Raw genomic sequence first — 13,906 nt, forward strand, 5'->3', positions numbered from 1 at the left:
TCGTTTATTTACTTTATTTCTGTTGTCGTCTCATCTTTTAAAACACTTAAACTCACACAGTTTAATCTGACCCCAATTTTATTCTGGTAACGCTACCGATTAGGCCGATTGTTACAGCGCAATGCCTTGCTACGCCCACTTCCGGCATCAGACTGTTAGGCTGGCGCTGTCATCCTCACACTGCTATGACGTACGGTTCTGCGGTTCTGCAGTGAGACCTATCTCGCATTTTGCGTCATATAATTGCGTAGGCTTGACATCACGATTGCGAAATGATTAATCGTGAAGCACTAGTTGAGGTTATTTTGATTAAGATAAAACAAACATAAAATCTCACAGCATTAGCTATAAAATGGAGTTTGCAAGCCTATGAACAGTGGAGGAAAACTAGCACTGGCTTTTGGGTAATAGATAAATAAATATTTTTTAAAAATCGATTTGTGGCGTTTGAGAATCGATTTTGAATCGACCACATTTTAAAAAACGATTAATCGAAAAATCTATTTTTTTTGCCCAGCCCTAGACAATACTGTTATAGTATTAAAATAATAGACAATAAAATAAATGGAGTTTCTCCATCTAAAGTATTTAAAGAGTTTTACCTCGAGACTGACGCTTCTTACAGAGAAACCGTAACAAGAGTCCAGCGGTGATCAGAACCGGAAGAACCAGAGGGATGATCAGAGAAGAGCCTGAAAACACAGGAGAAATAAGCAGAGATTATGATCACTTTGAGCTCATTATATTAGAGTTATAGCCCTTTGTTGGTTACAAATGTCTTTACTCAAACCAATACTTTCTCCATTTCTTTGTCCTTGATTCTAACCCGTTTTCTCTTTTGTGAAATGTATGTATGGGACTAGTATTTCTTTTTTTTCTTTTTTTGTTAAAGGGGACCTTTTATCTATTAAGCTTATATTTTCTTTAAGATTATGTAACTTCTGTATGTAAAAGTCTGTATCATTAAATGGTAACTTGTCGTGTAGTTAAAAACTACTAGCCTAACTGATAAAGTTCACACATTATTTAAAACAACAAGTGAACAGTCAGTAATAAAATAAGAACAAATACACAAATTACAAGCAGAGATGAATACTAAATAAAGTTTACAAAGTCTAACAGTATATTCAGGTAGCCTACAGAAATGAATAATTAAACTTAAATGTAAAATAACACTATTTGTCACTGTATAAATTAAATATAGTTTAATCTTTGTTAAAGCTGTATTTTATTGTTTTATTTATATCAATGACACAGAAAACAGTATATAATATTAAGTGCTGTCACTTTAAGACTGCACGGACCGAAAAAAACTGACAAATATCCGCAGATGTTCACATATGACATAAACGAGAGAATACTTGTCGAGGCGGTCATTTAGACCGGTATTTTGACAATTTTGTGTTTATGTGTCCGTTCGAGCGCTGTCTGAAAAGCGCCTCTCTCTCTGTGTGTGTGTGTGTGTGTGTGTGTGTGTGTGTGTGTGTGAGAGAGAGTCCCGGTTTTGGCTCTTCTTTGTTTGTGTAAATCATAGACAGTATATAAACGGTGTAAATTGGCAAGTCAATACACGTCCAAATGATGAACTTTCACTCTATGATGGTTAACTTTAGCAGTTAATCCGCGAATCACATGCATTACTGGCGAACCGAATCTAGTGATCCGTTCCACGCGTTATCTCATTGAATATCATTGGCAGAATCATACAAATGCATGATTAAGATCGCGTGGGGGGTTGAATGAGATCGCGCGATCTTGTAACGATTAATCGTGCAGCTGGGACTGTTATTTCTGTGAGTTTTGATTTGTATTAATGTTGACTTACCTGTCATGTTCTCAGCAGGCGCGTCTGGGCTGGCGTTTGCCGCATTTAACACAGCAGCGGTGGCCCAATTTAACATTTCATTCATGTTGCCTATTGTTTTATATCTAGATAATCCGTTTGTACACTGTATTTCATTAACTGTACTGTGTTTGTCTGTCTATGTTTGCTTTGCACTGTTACCAGCCTGTGACATCATGAACAGAACTGGCGCGCATGTGACGTCACAGATCCCGTCAAGGTCGAAGATCGAAGCTGCTCCCAAAGCTAGTTCACCTACAGGATTTTAAGCCCGATTTTGCAAATAACGGATGTGAATTATAGAAATGTGAGAGTGTGCTATGTTTATGCTAGGTTGATCACAGCTTTGATCACATTGAATATATTATATTTTAAAGTATATTAAAATAGAAAACCATTATTTTAAATTGTAAAATTATTTCACAGTATTAGTTTTTTCTGTATTATTGATCAAATAAATGCAGCCTTGATGAACATATGAGACTTAATTCAAAAACATAAAAAAATAGTAATGTTTCCTAACTTTTGACCGGTATTGTATGTATACCCATATTTATGATAAAAATTAAAGTAGAAATGATCAATATATTTTACATTTAAAAACATATTTTGTAAATTAATAATAATATTTAAATAAAACAAATTGTTATGACGTTTCCAGATTTCATTCTCATGGTCAAAAGCCCAGTGAGGAGTGTTGTAGTTGTTGTTGTAAGTTCCCACATTCACCAGCTGGGGGCGCTTCACTGTTACATGTTATGGCTAATTCACACTATCACCACCAGAAGATGATTATACATCACATCTCAGATATTCCACGAATCCACAACCCGACAAACGAGAAAACCAACACTAACAGGCTTCTTTGAGTGTGAACAGAAGCTGTGTTTGTCTGAGCGTTTGACAGAAACAGCAACTACTTTCCTGCAGGGCATACTGGGTAATTATGAAGCCACATGCGTCCCAATGTGCATACTATCCACCCTGTCTGCCCTAAATAGTATTGACAATTACTAATGTCACATATATTTAGGATGGATAGTATGCACATTGGGACGCAGGCTTTGTTTTCTGTGAGCTTCTCACATTCAACAGCTGTGGATCATTATGAATTCATTTTAATAAGTAATTAGTCATTGACGCTGGTGTAGAGTAACCCTTACCATAACTCTTGAAAGAACTGAGTTTTAATGACAGATTGAGTAAAAGGTTTCCCAGCCGTGATGTCAGCGACCGTGTGTGTGTGTTTTCTGACGGGATGGACACATAATTCATAATTCACAATATCTTGTTGTGACTGCAAGGCACCAAAAATAATACCTTTTTGTTTGCAGTTGAGGTAAAAGTGTAGCTGCCTTCAGCAATGTGTAGCTGCCTTCAGCAATGTTCAAAATGTACAGAAAGACATTTTAAAAGAGTTTCTATTGAAAGATTTCAAGCTCAAAGTGGTGTGAAGTGTGCTCAGTATATTGGTTTAAGAGTTAATACAGAATGCATTACGTAGTAATGTAAAAGAGAACAAAAAAAGACAAACAACTCATTCTTAGAGACAAAAATTAGTCAAACAATTTAGAGTTTGGGTCACATGATTTGTTTATGAAGCTGTAATGCCACCTTGTGGAAATCCTCTGGAACTGCAAGAACTGTTGAAAATAAAAAAGACTGAATTTATCAGGCAGTATATTCAGTCATTTGAACTTTTTTGCATTCTTTTACCTTAAGACAATCATATATTAAAGTGGTCCTTTTATGCTTATTTACATGTTCAACGTTCTTTAGTGTGTAATGTTGCTGTTTGAGCCTCAAAAATCTCTGCAAAGTTTCAAAGCACAAAGTTCTTCTCTATATCAGTGTCAGTGTTTCTGAACTCCTGAAACGCCTCCATTGTAGTCTTGAGTTTCTTCCGGGAACGAACACGTCACAATATTCCTCATTTAAATAATTCATACGCAGAATAAAGGGGCGGGGCCTGGTTGAGTTAGTTAGTAGTGTGTTAAACTGGCGGTTATGGTAAGGGGCGGGACATTTCCCAAACACACTCGAAGCGCTCGACCAATCACAACACACTGATCCAACCGACCAATCAGGGCACAGTGTTTTTTTTTTCAGAAGGAGGGGCTTCGATTAGAGACAGGAACTAAACAGTGGTGCGTTGTTTCTTGTATAACTATCTAACTCGTTATTTTATTTTATTTTTTCTCATACAACTATATATGATTTCCTTGTTGGACTTTAAATGAGATCATGTTAGTTTCATTTACTATAAGTGCAGCCGTCTCGAACGTTCTTGATTCTAAGTTGACGGCTACTTGTACAACAGGGTTCTTGCTATTTTAAGGCAGGTTATCATCACCTTCTTGTAAGGTCTTTGCATACTTTTTGCGTTCAATAGCACTTTCAGGTAATTTCTGTTCTATATCTCTGTTCCTTTATGGACTTTTTGTTTAAACGTCTTAACGTCTTGTCTTTAAATGTGAGAGGTATTCGGGACTTAACAAAAAGGAAAGCATTCTTTTTATTCTGTAAAAGGTCTGAAGCTGACTTGATTTTATTACAGGAAACGCACTCTTGTGACTCTGATACAGGGTTCTGGAAAACTCAATGGGGTAATGTTGTTCACTTTAGTCATGGTTCTGATCATTCTGCTGGTGTCTCAATCCTTGTGCATGGTTTCAAAGGGGATATTTTGGAAGTTGTGCCCTCTAGTGACGGAAGATGGATAACAATAATAGTTAAGCAGGACAAAACAGTTTTCATAGTTTGCAATGTATATGGATTTAATTCACACTTTGACAACAAAAACTTATTCAATACCATTACTGGCAAGCTAAGGGATTTGAGGGGAAAATACGTAAATGCCTTTATAATTCTTTCTGGGGATTTCAATGAATGTCCTGACGAAATAGAGGATAGATACCCACCTAGAGCGGCTCGCTCCTCCCAAGGAAGCGATTTAATCTCTTCTCTGTGCTCAGACCTATCCTTGACTGATGCTTGGCGTTTTTTTAACCCAGACATCCAAGATTTCACCTGGAGTAATAGAAGTCAGACTTTGAAGTCGAGAATTGATTTATTTTTAGTTTTTTCTTCTTCTCTTCAATTTGTTAATGAGGTTAAACATGTTTATGCACCCCTTTCGGACCACAACTTAATTATTTTGAAACTAGGCTCAATTGAGAGGTTATTGGAAGTTTAACAATACTCTTTTGAGTGACGACTCCTTTAATGAATCTGTTAAGCTTCTAGCGAAAGAGATCTTCGAGATTGACATTAATAATGGACATAAGAAAAAGTGGGAGTACTTCAAGTATAAAATTAGACAATTGGCTATAAAAAGATCTAAGGAAATAAAGAAAGAAAAATATAATTCAGAACATGTCTTGATGAATAAGTTAACTCAATTAATGTCAAAAGGAAACATTAACCCAGAAGAAGAAATTGAGCTAAAAGCCATTCAAATTCAGATAGACCAAATATATACAGAAATGGCAAAGGGGGCATTTATTAGATCAAGGGCTAAGTGGCTGGAAGAGGGCGAAAAGAACACCAATTGTTTTTTTGCTTTAGAAAAAAGGAATGCTAAAAGAAATTCTGTAACTGAGCTCTACATTGATGGCACCCTTTCTAAGGATCTTACTCACATTTCTAAATTTGTTAGTTCATTTTATGGTAATTTATATCAGTCTAATTTTAACAGAGAAGAAAGTGTATGTTTTTTTGAAAAAATTCAGCACAGTATCCCTATTATTAGTGAAGATTATAAAGCATCTTGTGACGCTGATCTCTCTTTAAATGAGGTTAAAAATGCTTTGTTTGCTATAAAGAAAGGAAAATCTCCCGGGATAGATGGGCTAGGAGCGGAGTTCTATATTCATTTCTGGGAGCTTATTCAACTCCCTTTAATGCACATGTATAGGGAGTGTATTGATCAAGGGGAAATGACCACAACAATGAAGCAAGGCATCATCTCCTTGATCCCGAAACCTGGTAAAGACCCTCACTTAATTGATAATTGGCGTCCAATCACTTTATTAACTATAGATTATAAAATTCTGGCCTCTGTATATGCAAATAGATTAAAATCTGCTTTAAATTCAATAATTGCAGAAACTCAAACGGGTTTCATGAAAAACCGCCACATTAGCAATAACATAAGGCTCGTTTTAGACTTGCTTGACTATGCAGACAATGTTGATTCTGACGCCTTTGTTTTGTTTCTTGATTTTTACAAAGCGTTCGACACAATCGAACACCCCTTTTTAATCAAGGCATTTGGTTTTGGAAGCCCTTTCATCGACATTGTCAGCATGTTCTACAAAGATATAAACAGTTCTGTTATAATTAATCAAAATACTTCTCCACGATTTCAGATTAATAGGGGGGTCAGGCAGGGGTGCAACATTTCTCCCTTTTTATTTATCTTAGTAACCGAACTACTAGCTATACACTTAGTAAAGGAAGTACATTTTGAAGGAATAAAGATTTTTGGAAAAGAAATAAAGATCTCACAGCTGGCGGACGACACCACCATTTTTTTGAACAACAATGACCAGTTGAGCATTGTCTTTGAACTGGTGGAGAAATTCTCTTCTGCGTCTGGTTTAAGGCTTAATCGATCCAAGTGTGAGCTGTTGCCACTTCATTGTTGTAGTGACTCTGCTATTGATAACATACCAGTTAAACAGAATGTAAAATATTTAGGTATACATGTATGTAAAAATATTATAGTTAGACAGAACTTAAATTTTTCGAATAGGATACAGGAAACCAAATTAATATTCAACTGCTGGCTACAAAGAGACTTGTCCGTCTTAGGTAGAGTATTACTCTCCAAGGCAGAAGGCCTTTCTCGCTTTGTTTACCCTTCTTTGTCTCTATTTGTAAAGGACTCAACTGCTAATCAAGTCAACAAGACTTTTTTAGATTTCATTTGGAAGAACAAGTCTCATAGGCTTAAAAAGAATGTTCTCTCTAACCCTAAAGAAAAGGGAGGTCTAGAGATTTTGGATTTTATAGATGTGGTCAACACATTCAAAATTAATTGGTTAAAAAGGTGCATTCGAAATCCTGATTCTATTTTTTTCTTTATTCCGAACTTTATTTTTAATAAGCTGGGTGGGCTCTCGTTTCTTCTAAAGTATCATTTTCTACCAAATAAACTACCTATCAAACTGTCCAACTTCCATCAACAGTCCCTCTTGGCCTGGAAATTATCCTTCAATCACAACTTCTCACCACACAAATCTCTCCTTTGGAGCAACAGCGACATTCTTATTAGGAATAAATCAGTATTCTTCCCTAAGTGGTTCGATAGAGGAATTAACCATGTACTCTGCTTATTTGATGATTCTGGCACCATGCTCTCTTATGAACAGTTTATGGAAGCTCATGATTTCCCAATGCCTTTTAAAGATTTTAAATCTATCACTGATGCCATCCCTATCGGAATCAGACAATTAATTAAAAATCATCTGAGCTATGGAAACAAAGATATCAGACAGCTTTCACTTGTTGGATTGTGTAGAACTGTCTGATAAAAAAATGTAACAATAAGCATATTCGCCGACATTTGCAAAAGAGTAACTCCATTGCTCCAAGGGGGATGTTTTATTGGAATTCCTTAATAAGTGAAATAAATCGGAAAAAAACATGGTTGATTCCTCACAAATACTGTATCTCTAATAAAGCTATAAATAAAGAGGTCCACTTTAAACTTTTACATAACATTTACCCTACAAATTGTTTTGTTGCTAAGTTTCTAGACATTGACACATGCTGCAGCTTTTGTAAACAGGACACTGAAACCATTCCTCATTTATTTTTTAATTGTCCAGTTACCAAAAGGTTTTGGGAAGATTTGGGTACTCACTTTCTCCAATCTAAAAATATAACTCACTCATTCACCCTGAAAGATATTATCTGTTACTTTTGTTTCCCACAAGATGGCACCCTGGAGTTTGTATTAAATTTTATAATCTTAAATGCTAAATTCTTTATACACAAGCAGAAATTTAATAAGTCTTCCTTATGTTTTAAACATTATATTTTGGAACTTAATATGCTTCTTAAATCACACAAGCTTGTAAAGAACAAGAAGAATGGAAAACTTTTGTGTAAATATTATGACCTATTTCCCGAATCCTCTTAATATTCTTATTTTTCCACCTCTATTTAGTATGTATGTATGTTTTTTTTTGTGTGTGTGTTCTTTGTCTCTGGTATGGTATGTCTGTATAAATGTTTGATTGTATATTGATGGTTTTACACGTTTGTACCCAATGTTACCTTCAATAATAAAAAAAATAATAATATAAAAAAAAAAGAAAAAAGATCTAACTCGCTGATTAACTGTCATAGTAAGATGCAAAAGACTTTGTAAAAGGGCGTAACATGTCCTCTTTAACACGGCAATTCAGGACACTAAGGCCCAGAGATTTTTTCACGTTTTCTGCACTGATTCTGCTTGGAAATCTGTTACAGAGTAATACTGACCACTTTAGCCTGCTTCTCAACCAACGGCAGAGTCATTTCCCAGAAGCAATCTTCACAGTCAAAAAAAATATGATTCTTCAACTTACACACAGTTGTAGCAAACACCACGAAGCATGGAGCAATAAAGAAACAAACTAGTAAGTAACATCACCGCTACAGGTGCGCTTTTGTCTCTGTGAGTAGCTTACGGAACAGCCTGTCTCCTGACACACACACACACACACACACACACACAATCATCATTCAAGTGACTCAACCAAACCGACGCATTCTTGCATCCATTTACTAAACTAAATCTCAGTGCAGAATGCAGATCCATGCCACTTTCCTCAGTCTCTGTAATGGCAGTAAGAACAGTAACATGCACATGTACCTGTCTGGATTCGGCCATCTTGTTCGGCCACTCCGCCAGGTACCAGACTCTTGATGTAAATCCCTCCGTAACGGAGACCTGTGTTCACTCCTCCCTGTGGATTCAGACATCAAGACACACAGTCACACATTTGAACTTCTTTTGATAAGAACCCCTTGTGAAAATAAGTGTGCTTGATTGTATTAAATGTGTACTTTTTAACTGTGCTTGTAGATAATATACTATTAATACAGCAAAAGGCCACTTGAGGGTACACTTTCATGCCAAGATTTCTTTACACACTTTTAGAAGTCACTTTGTAGAAATGTAAAATCTACATTGAAATAATTATTTAAACATTTTTTTTTTTTTTTTACGTTAATTCTACATGGCATTGATTCAACAAGGTGCTGAAAGCATTCTTTAGAAATGTAGGCCCATATTGATAGGATAGCATCTTGCAGTTGATGGAGATTTGTGGGATGCACATCCAGGGAACGAAGCTCCCGTTCCACCACATCCCAAAGATGCTCTATTGGGTTGAGATCTGGTGACTGTGGGGGCCATTTTAGTACAGTGAACTCATTGTCATGTTCAAGAAACCAATTTGAAATGATTCGAGCTTTGTGACATGGTGCATTATCCTGCTGGAAGTAGCCATCAGAGGATGGGTACATGGTGGCCATAAAGGGATGGACATGGTCAGAAACAATGCTCAGGTAGGCCGTGGCATTTAAACGATGCCCAATTGGCACTAAGGGGCCTAAAGTGTGCCAAGAAAACATCCCCCACACCATTACACCATTACACCACCACCACCAGCCTGCACAGTGGTAACAAGGCATGATGGATCCATGTTCTCATTCTGTTTACGCCAAATTCTGACTCTACCATCTGAATGTCTCAACAGAAATCGAGACTCAGACCAGGCAACATTTTTTCAGTCTTCAACTGTCCAATTTTGGTGAGCTCGTGCAAATTGTAGCCTCTTTTTCCTATTTGTAGTGGAGATGAGTGGTACCCGGTGGGGTCTTCTGCTGTTGTAGCCCATCCGCCCACATCCGTGTTGTGGCTTCACAAATGCTTTGCTGCATACCTCGGTTGTAACGAGTGGTTATTTCAGTCAAAGTTGCTCTTCTATCAGCTTGAATCAGTCGGCCCATTCTCCTCTGACCTCTAGCATCAACAAGGCATTTTCGCCCACAGGACTGCCGCATACTGGATGTTTTTCCCTTTTCACACCATTCTTTGTAAACCCAAGAAACTCTTGTGCGTGAAAATCCCAGTAACTGAGCAGATTGTGAAATACTCAGACCGGCCCGTCTGGCACCAACAACCATGCCACGCTCAAAATTGCTTAAATCACCTTTCTTTCCCATTCTGACATTCAGTTTGGAGTTCAGGAGATTGTCTTGACCAGGACCACACCCCTAAATGCATTGAAGCAACTGCCACGTGATTGGTTGATTAGATAATTGCATTAATGAGAAATTGAACAGGTGTTCCTAATAATCCTTTAGGTGAGTGTACATTTTAATCGTTTTGTAATTAAGATGCCCTTAAGTGTCCAAAAACATTACATTCAGATCATACTTAATAATTTTTTTACAATTATGCTAAAGTGTGCTTTTCACAAGTGACCTCCCAAGGTCATCATGTACAGTAGCAGCAGCTGAGCACAGAATAATGGATTCAGGGTTGGATTTCGTGTCTGACGGGATGGCCTTCCAAGCTCACGGACATTTAGTACAAAAGCCTTTCAAGCTACTTAACCCCATTTAGACAGATTAGCCGTAGCCTGTATAGCCCTGTGCTTCCCCCTTCCGCACGTTTATATCCAGAGTCATGTGACCACTCTTTCTCTTTGCCCTTTGGCAGCTGATTCTGTTTGACCTTCTGTGATACTACTGACCCTGTGGAGTAGCAGACGTACAACAGCTAACTCAGCTTCACTTGTGTAAATAATATTGGTGGTGCTAAGGTTGGCTTCTCTGACAAAAGAAAATAAGTTGTTTTAAACTATAAATATAAGAGTATACATTCTACTCATCAGAGATATAACTAAAATTATACTTACTTGGCTTATGGACAAGTATACAGAAAAGTCTAAGTACATTTGGCCTTAATTGGTGCTTAATTGATTAAGATATACTTAAAGGAGCTGTATGTAAGAAATGTATTTCAATTAATCATAAAATGGCCCTGATATGTCACTAGACATTAAGAAATCATGCTCATTTCAAATACTTATATCACTGACAACAGTAGTCCGGCCAGGATATTGTCATTTAAAAAGTGAAGTTGCAGCCCTCAACTGATGTTGATGTTGTCATCTTGTGTTTTGGCCTGAAGCGCCACCCTCCACCTATCTACCAATCACGAAGTCAGTAGTGTTTCGGCATCCGGGTTGCCAGCTCAGCTCTAGTTACCACAGCTGCAGCTACAAACGTTCGTGCTGGATCCTGCAGCCTATCTGGCAACCTCGAGTCAGGGGGGAGGGGGAGGGGATACACCGCTCTACAGTAATTTGAAAGTGATTGCAGTACCAGTTTTGGCCACAATCTTACATACGGCTCCTTTAAGAAAAGTACAATTACGTATTCTAAGTGTACTTGGCATGTAGTTGGTAGTTGGCATGTTTGAGTGAATTTATAGTTTTACTGTTAGTTTATTAGTTACTAACTCATCTTTAGTTTATAAAAGTACATTTTGTAGTTGTATAGCTGCAATCCTAAAGAAACACTTGTGTATACTAGATGTATACTAGTTGAGCACTCAATTTAAAGTATACTTTTTTAAAAACTACAAAGTTGGCCAATTTAGTCCCTAGAAGTATTGAAATAGTACAAATACAAGTATGCTACAAGTACATTGAATATAAGTACACTATATAGTACACTAATATACAGTATACACGGAAAATATACTTAAACTTAAAATGAATTTAGGGTATGTTTACACGACAACAAATTTACTAAAAATGGAAAATATTTTCCTTCGAAAAAAATGACCAAAAGACAAGATCACATGAAGGGCAAGGGAAATCACATGACCCACCAGGAAACAAGACTGACAAATATCGGAATAAAAGACAAGAAAGCATAAACATAACCAAAACCTAAGACAGCCATGTCATCTGAATTCCTATTTTTTTATTTTAAAATGTATACGTGTCAACTTTGTTTAGTCTCAAAACCTATAAACCTATAAAACGGCTCGGTTACGACTGTAACCTCGGTTCGCTGAAGAGGGAACGAACATTGCGTCGAGATTGACGCTATGGGGAACGCTTTGCGTGATGATGTCTTGAAGCACATGTAAAATCAGTCCAATGGTGTGGCGGAACGTCAGATGCGGGTGACGTCACGAACCAGGAAGCTATAAAGCCTGCTCGAAAACAGAGAGCGTCAGCTTCATCGCTGACAGGCATAAAGGAGATATGGCAAGGTGATGCAATGCTCATTCCCTCTTCAGGGAGGCGTTCCCGTTCAAGGGAACTCGCGTTACGTCGAGATTGCAGTTGATCGGTTTTACGCCAGGACACAAACACAAACAGTTGATCGGTTTTACGCCAGGACCCCCATAAACCGAGGTGGGCGAGACCCAAACTGTATTTGATACCCTTTTTCTACGGTCTGCAGGACCCAACGAGAAACATTTGGCAGTAGCTTCCACGCTGTCAAAAATTCTACTAGAGGTACCAGTCTCTCGAGACTGGTTTGTGGATTTTGTTGTTGTTGAGTAGTCGGTCCGTCGCCCTGTAATGGTGGACCGGCAGGGAACGACTGAACAGACTGCTCTGAAACCCTCCTCAGAGGGGGCGGGCATCCCGAGGCCACTACGTTTCCGGGTGGTCCTTGAGATATGTGCTCGCCGGAGACCGCTGCGCCCTGAAGCACCGGAGGTGGCAGGGTTGGCAGAACGGTCCCCTGAGGGCACCGAAGGGAGACGGGCACCGTAAAAGGAGGTGTTGACCGCTATGCTTCACAAGAATGTCTTCTAAAGCGATTGAGGTGTTTCGTTGTTGGATGTTACCCTGGAAATCCAGAGTTCTCCAGAGAGCACAAGTTGAATTTGCTCAGCGAGTTACTCTGGCGTCGAGTAATGATGCTCATTAAATATGCCCTTGTATCCGAGCTGCACCAATCACATCCGGTTATCTGATATAGGCGGGCCAGAGGCGAGCTAAACAGAAGACGACAGCGCTGTGACGTCGAAGTCATTAGTAAACATTGCAAGATGGCTATGGATGAACACCAGTTGTCTGAAACGGCTTTGGCCGCTACAATGAACGATTTAGACTTGGCTTTTTATCTAAAAGAGGAACAGAAGACGGCGCTCGAATCCTTCCTTTGCAAGAAGGACATTTTTGCTGTTTTGCCGACCGGATACGGCAAGAGTCTAATCTACCAGTTAGCTCCGCTGGTAGCTAAGCGTATGGGGCTTGTTGGGATTGGCCGTAGTGTTATCCAATAGCCCAGTTGCATGCAGTGAGATTTTCAAATGCACGCTTGGTGCCGTCCCTCGAGCTGGCCGATTTTCATTCGTCGATGCCAGACCGTTAATCTTTCAGATTTAGGTCTGGATTTCCAGGCTAGTTGGATGTAAGAATGAACATAGCCATCTTCATTTACTCTCGTTGTTACTCGAGGATGGATCAGACGACTCTTCACAAAACACAAATTATTTCTTAAAATTGAAAACTTTTTAAATAAGCTCTTTAAAGTTATACATTGATGCGAGAATCACACTTACAACATGTTGTGTCGCTGTTTAAAATATTTGATACACCTTGTGTTGAGTTCAGTTATGATGTAGGTGAGCAGGAGTGGAAAAGTGAATTTTTGGTTTGACAAGGGCCAATAGTACCCAACATTTGTTTGCCAGACTGTAATGGAAAAGACTGGGAAGGGGCCTCACTCTTGTATTAAAATGTACACTGAAGAACTACTGTACTTTTGTTTAAAAAGAGAGGTGTACAAATGCAATAATATTTTGATTGCCAATTAATTTGGTCATTTTTACATTTAACTATGAACAGGAAAACATTTTATTTTTTTCAGAAATATGACAGTTCCCTACCCATTATCAACATGCAACCCAAGCACAACCCCTGGAAATAAAGTAGAAATTAAGGTAGTTGAGTGAAAGCATCGTAGTTTGTTTAATTCATGCTTAGAGAAAGGCACCGAGGCCATGGCAAGAAGATAACATATCCA

The 13,906-nt window shown here is 38.1% G+C and overlaps 1 protein-coding gene across 1 annotated transcript in view; it reads right to left on the bottom strand.

Annotated features, from left to right (window-relative positions):
• The window catches only part of LOC311305682 (uncharacterized protein), a gene marked incomplete at both ends in the record, with an annotated part of 49,619 nt that extends 35,734 nt beyond the window's left edge, over window positions 1–13,885 (bottom strand). The window contains 4 exons of the mRNA XM_084433495.1: window positions 603–692; window positions 8,709–8,802; window positions 12,389–12,616; window positions 13,877–13,885. Coding sequence (XP_084289621.1) covers window positions 603–692; window positions 8,709–8,802; window positions 12,389–12,616; window positions 13,877–13,885 — 421 coding nt within the window. The remainder of the gene's footprint in view (window positions 1–602; window positions 693–8,708; window positions 8,803–12,388; window positions 12,617–13,876) is intronic.
• Window positions 13,886–13,906: the final 21 nt, after the last annotated feature.

Source organism: Rutilus rutilus (genome assembly GCF_951802725.1).
Source record: "Rutilus rutilus genome assembly, chromosome: 16".
Classification (NCBI taxonomy): Eukaryota; Metazoa; Chordata; class Actinopteri; order Cypriniformes; family Leuciscidae; genus Rutilus; species Rutilus rutilus.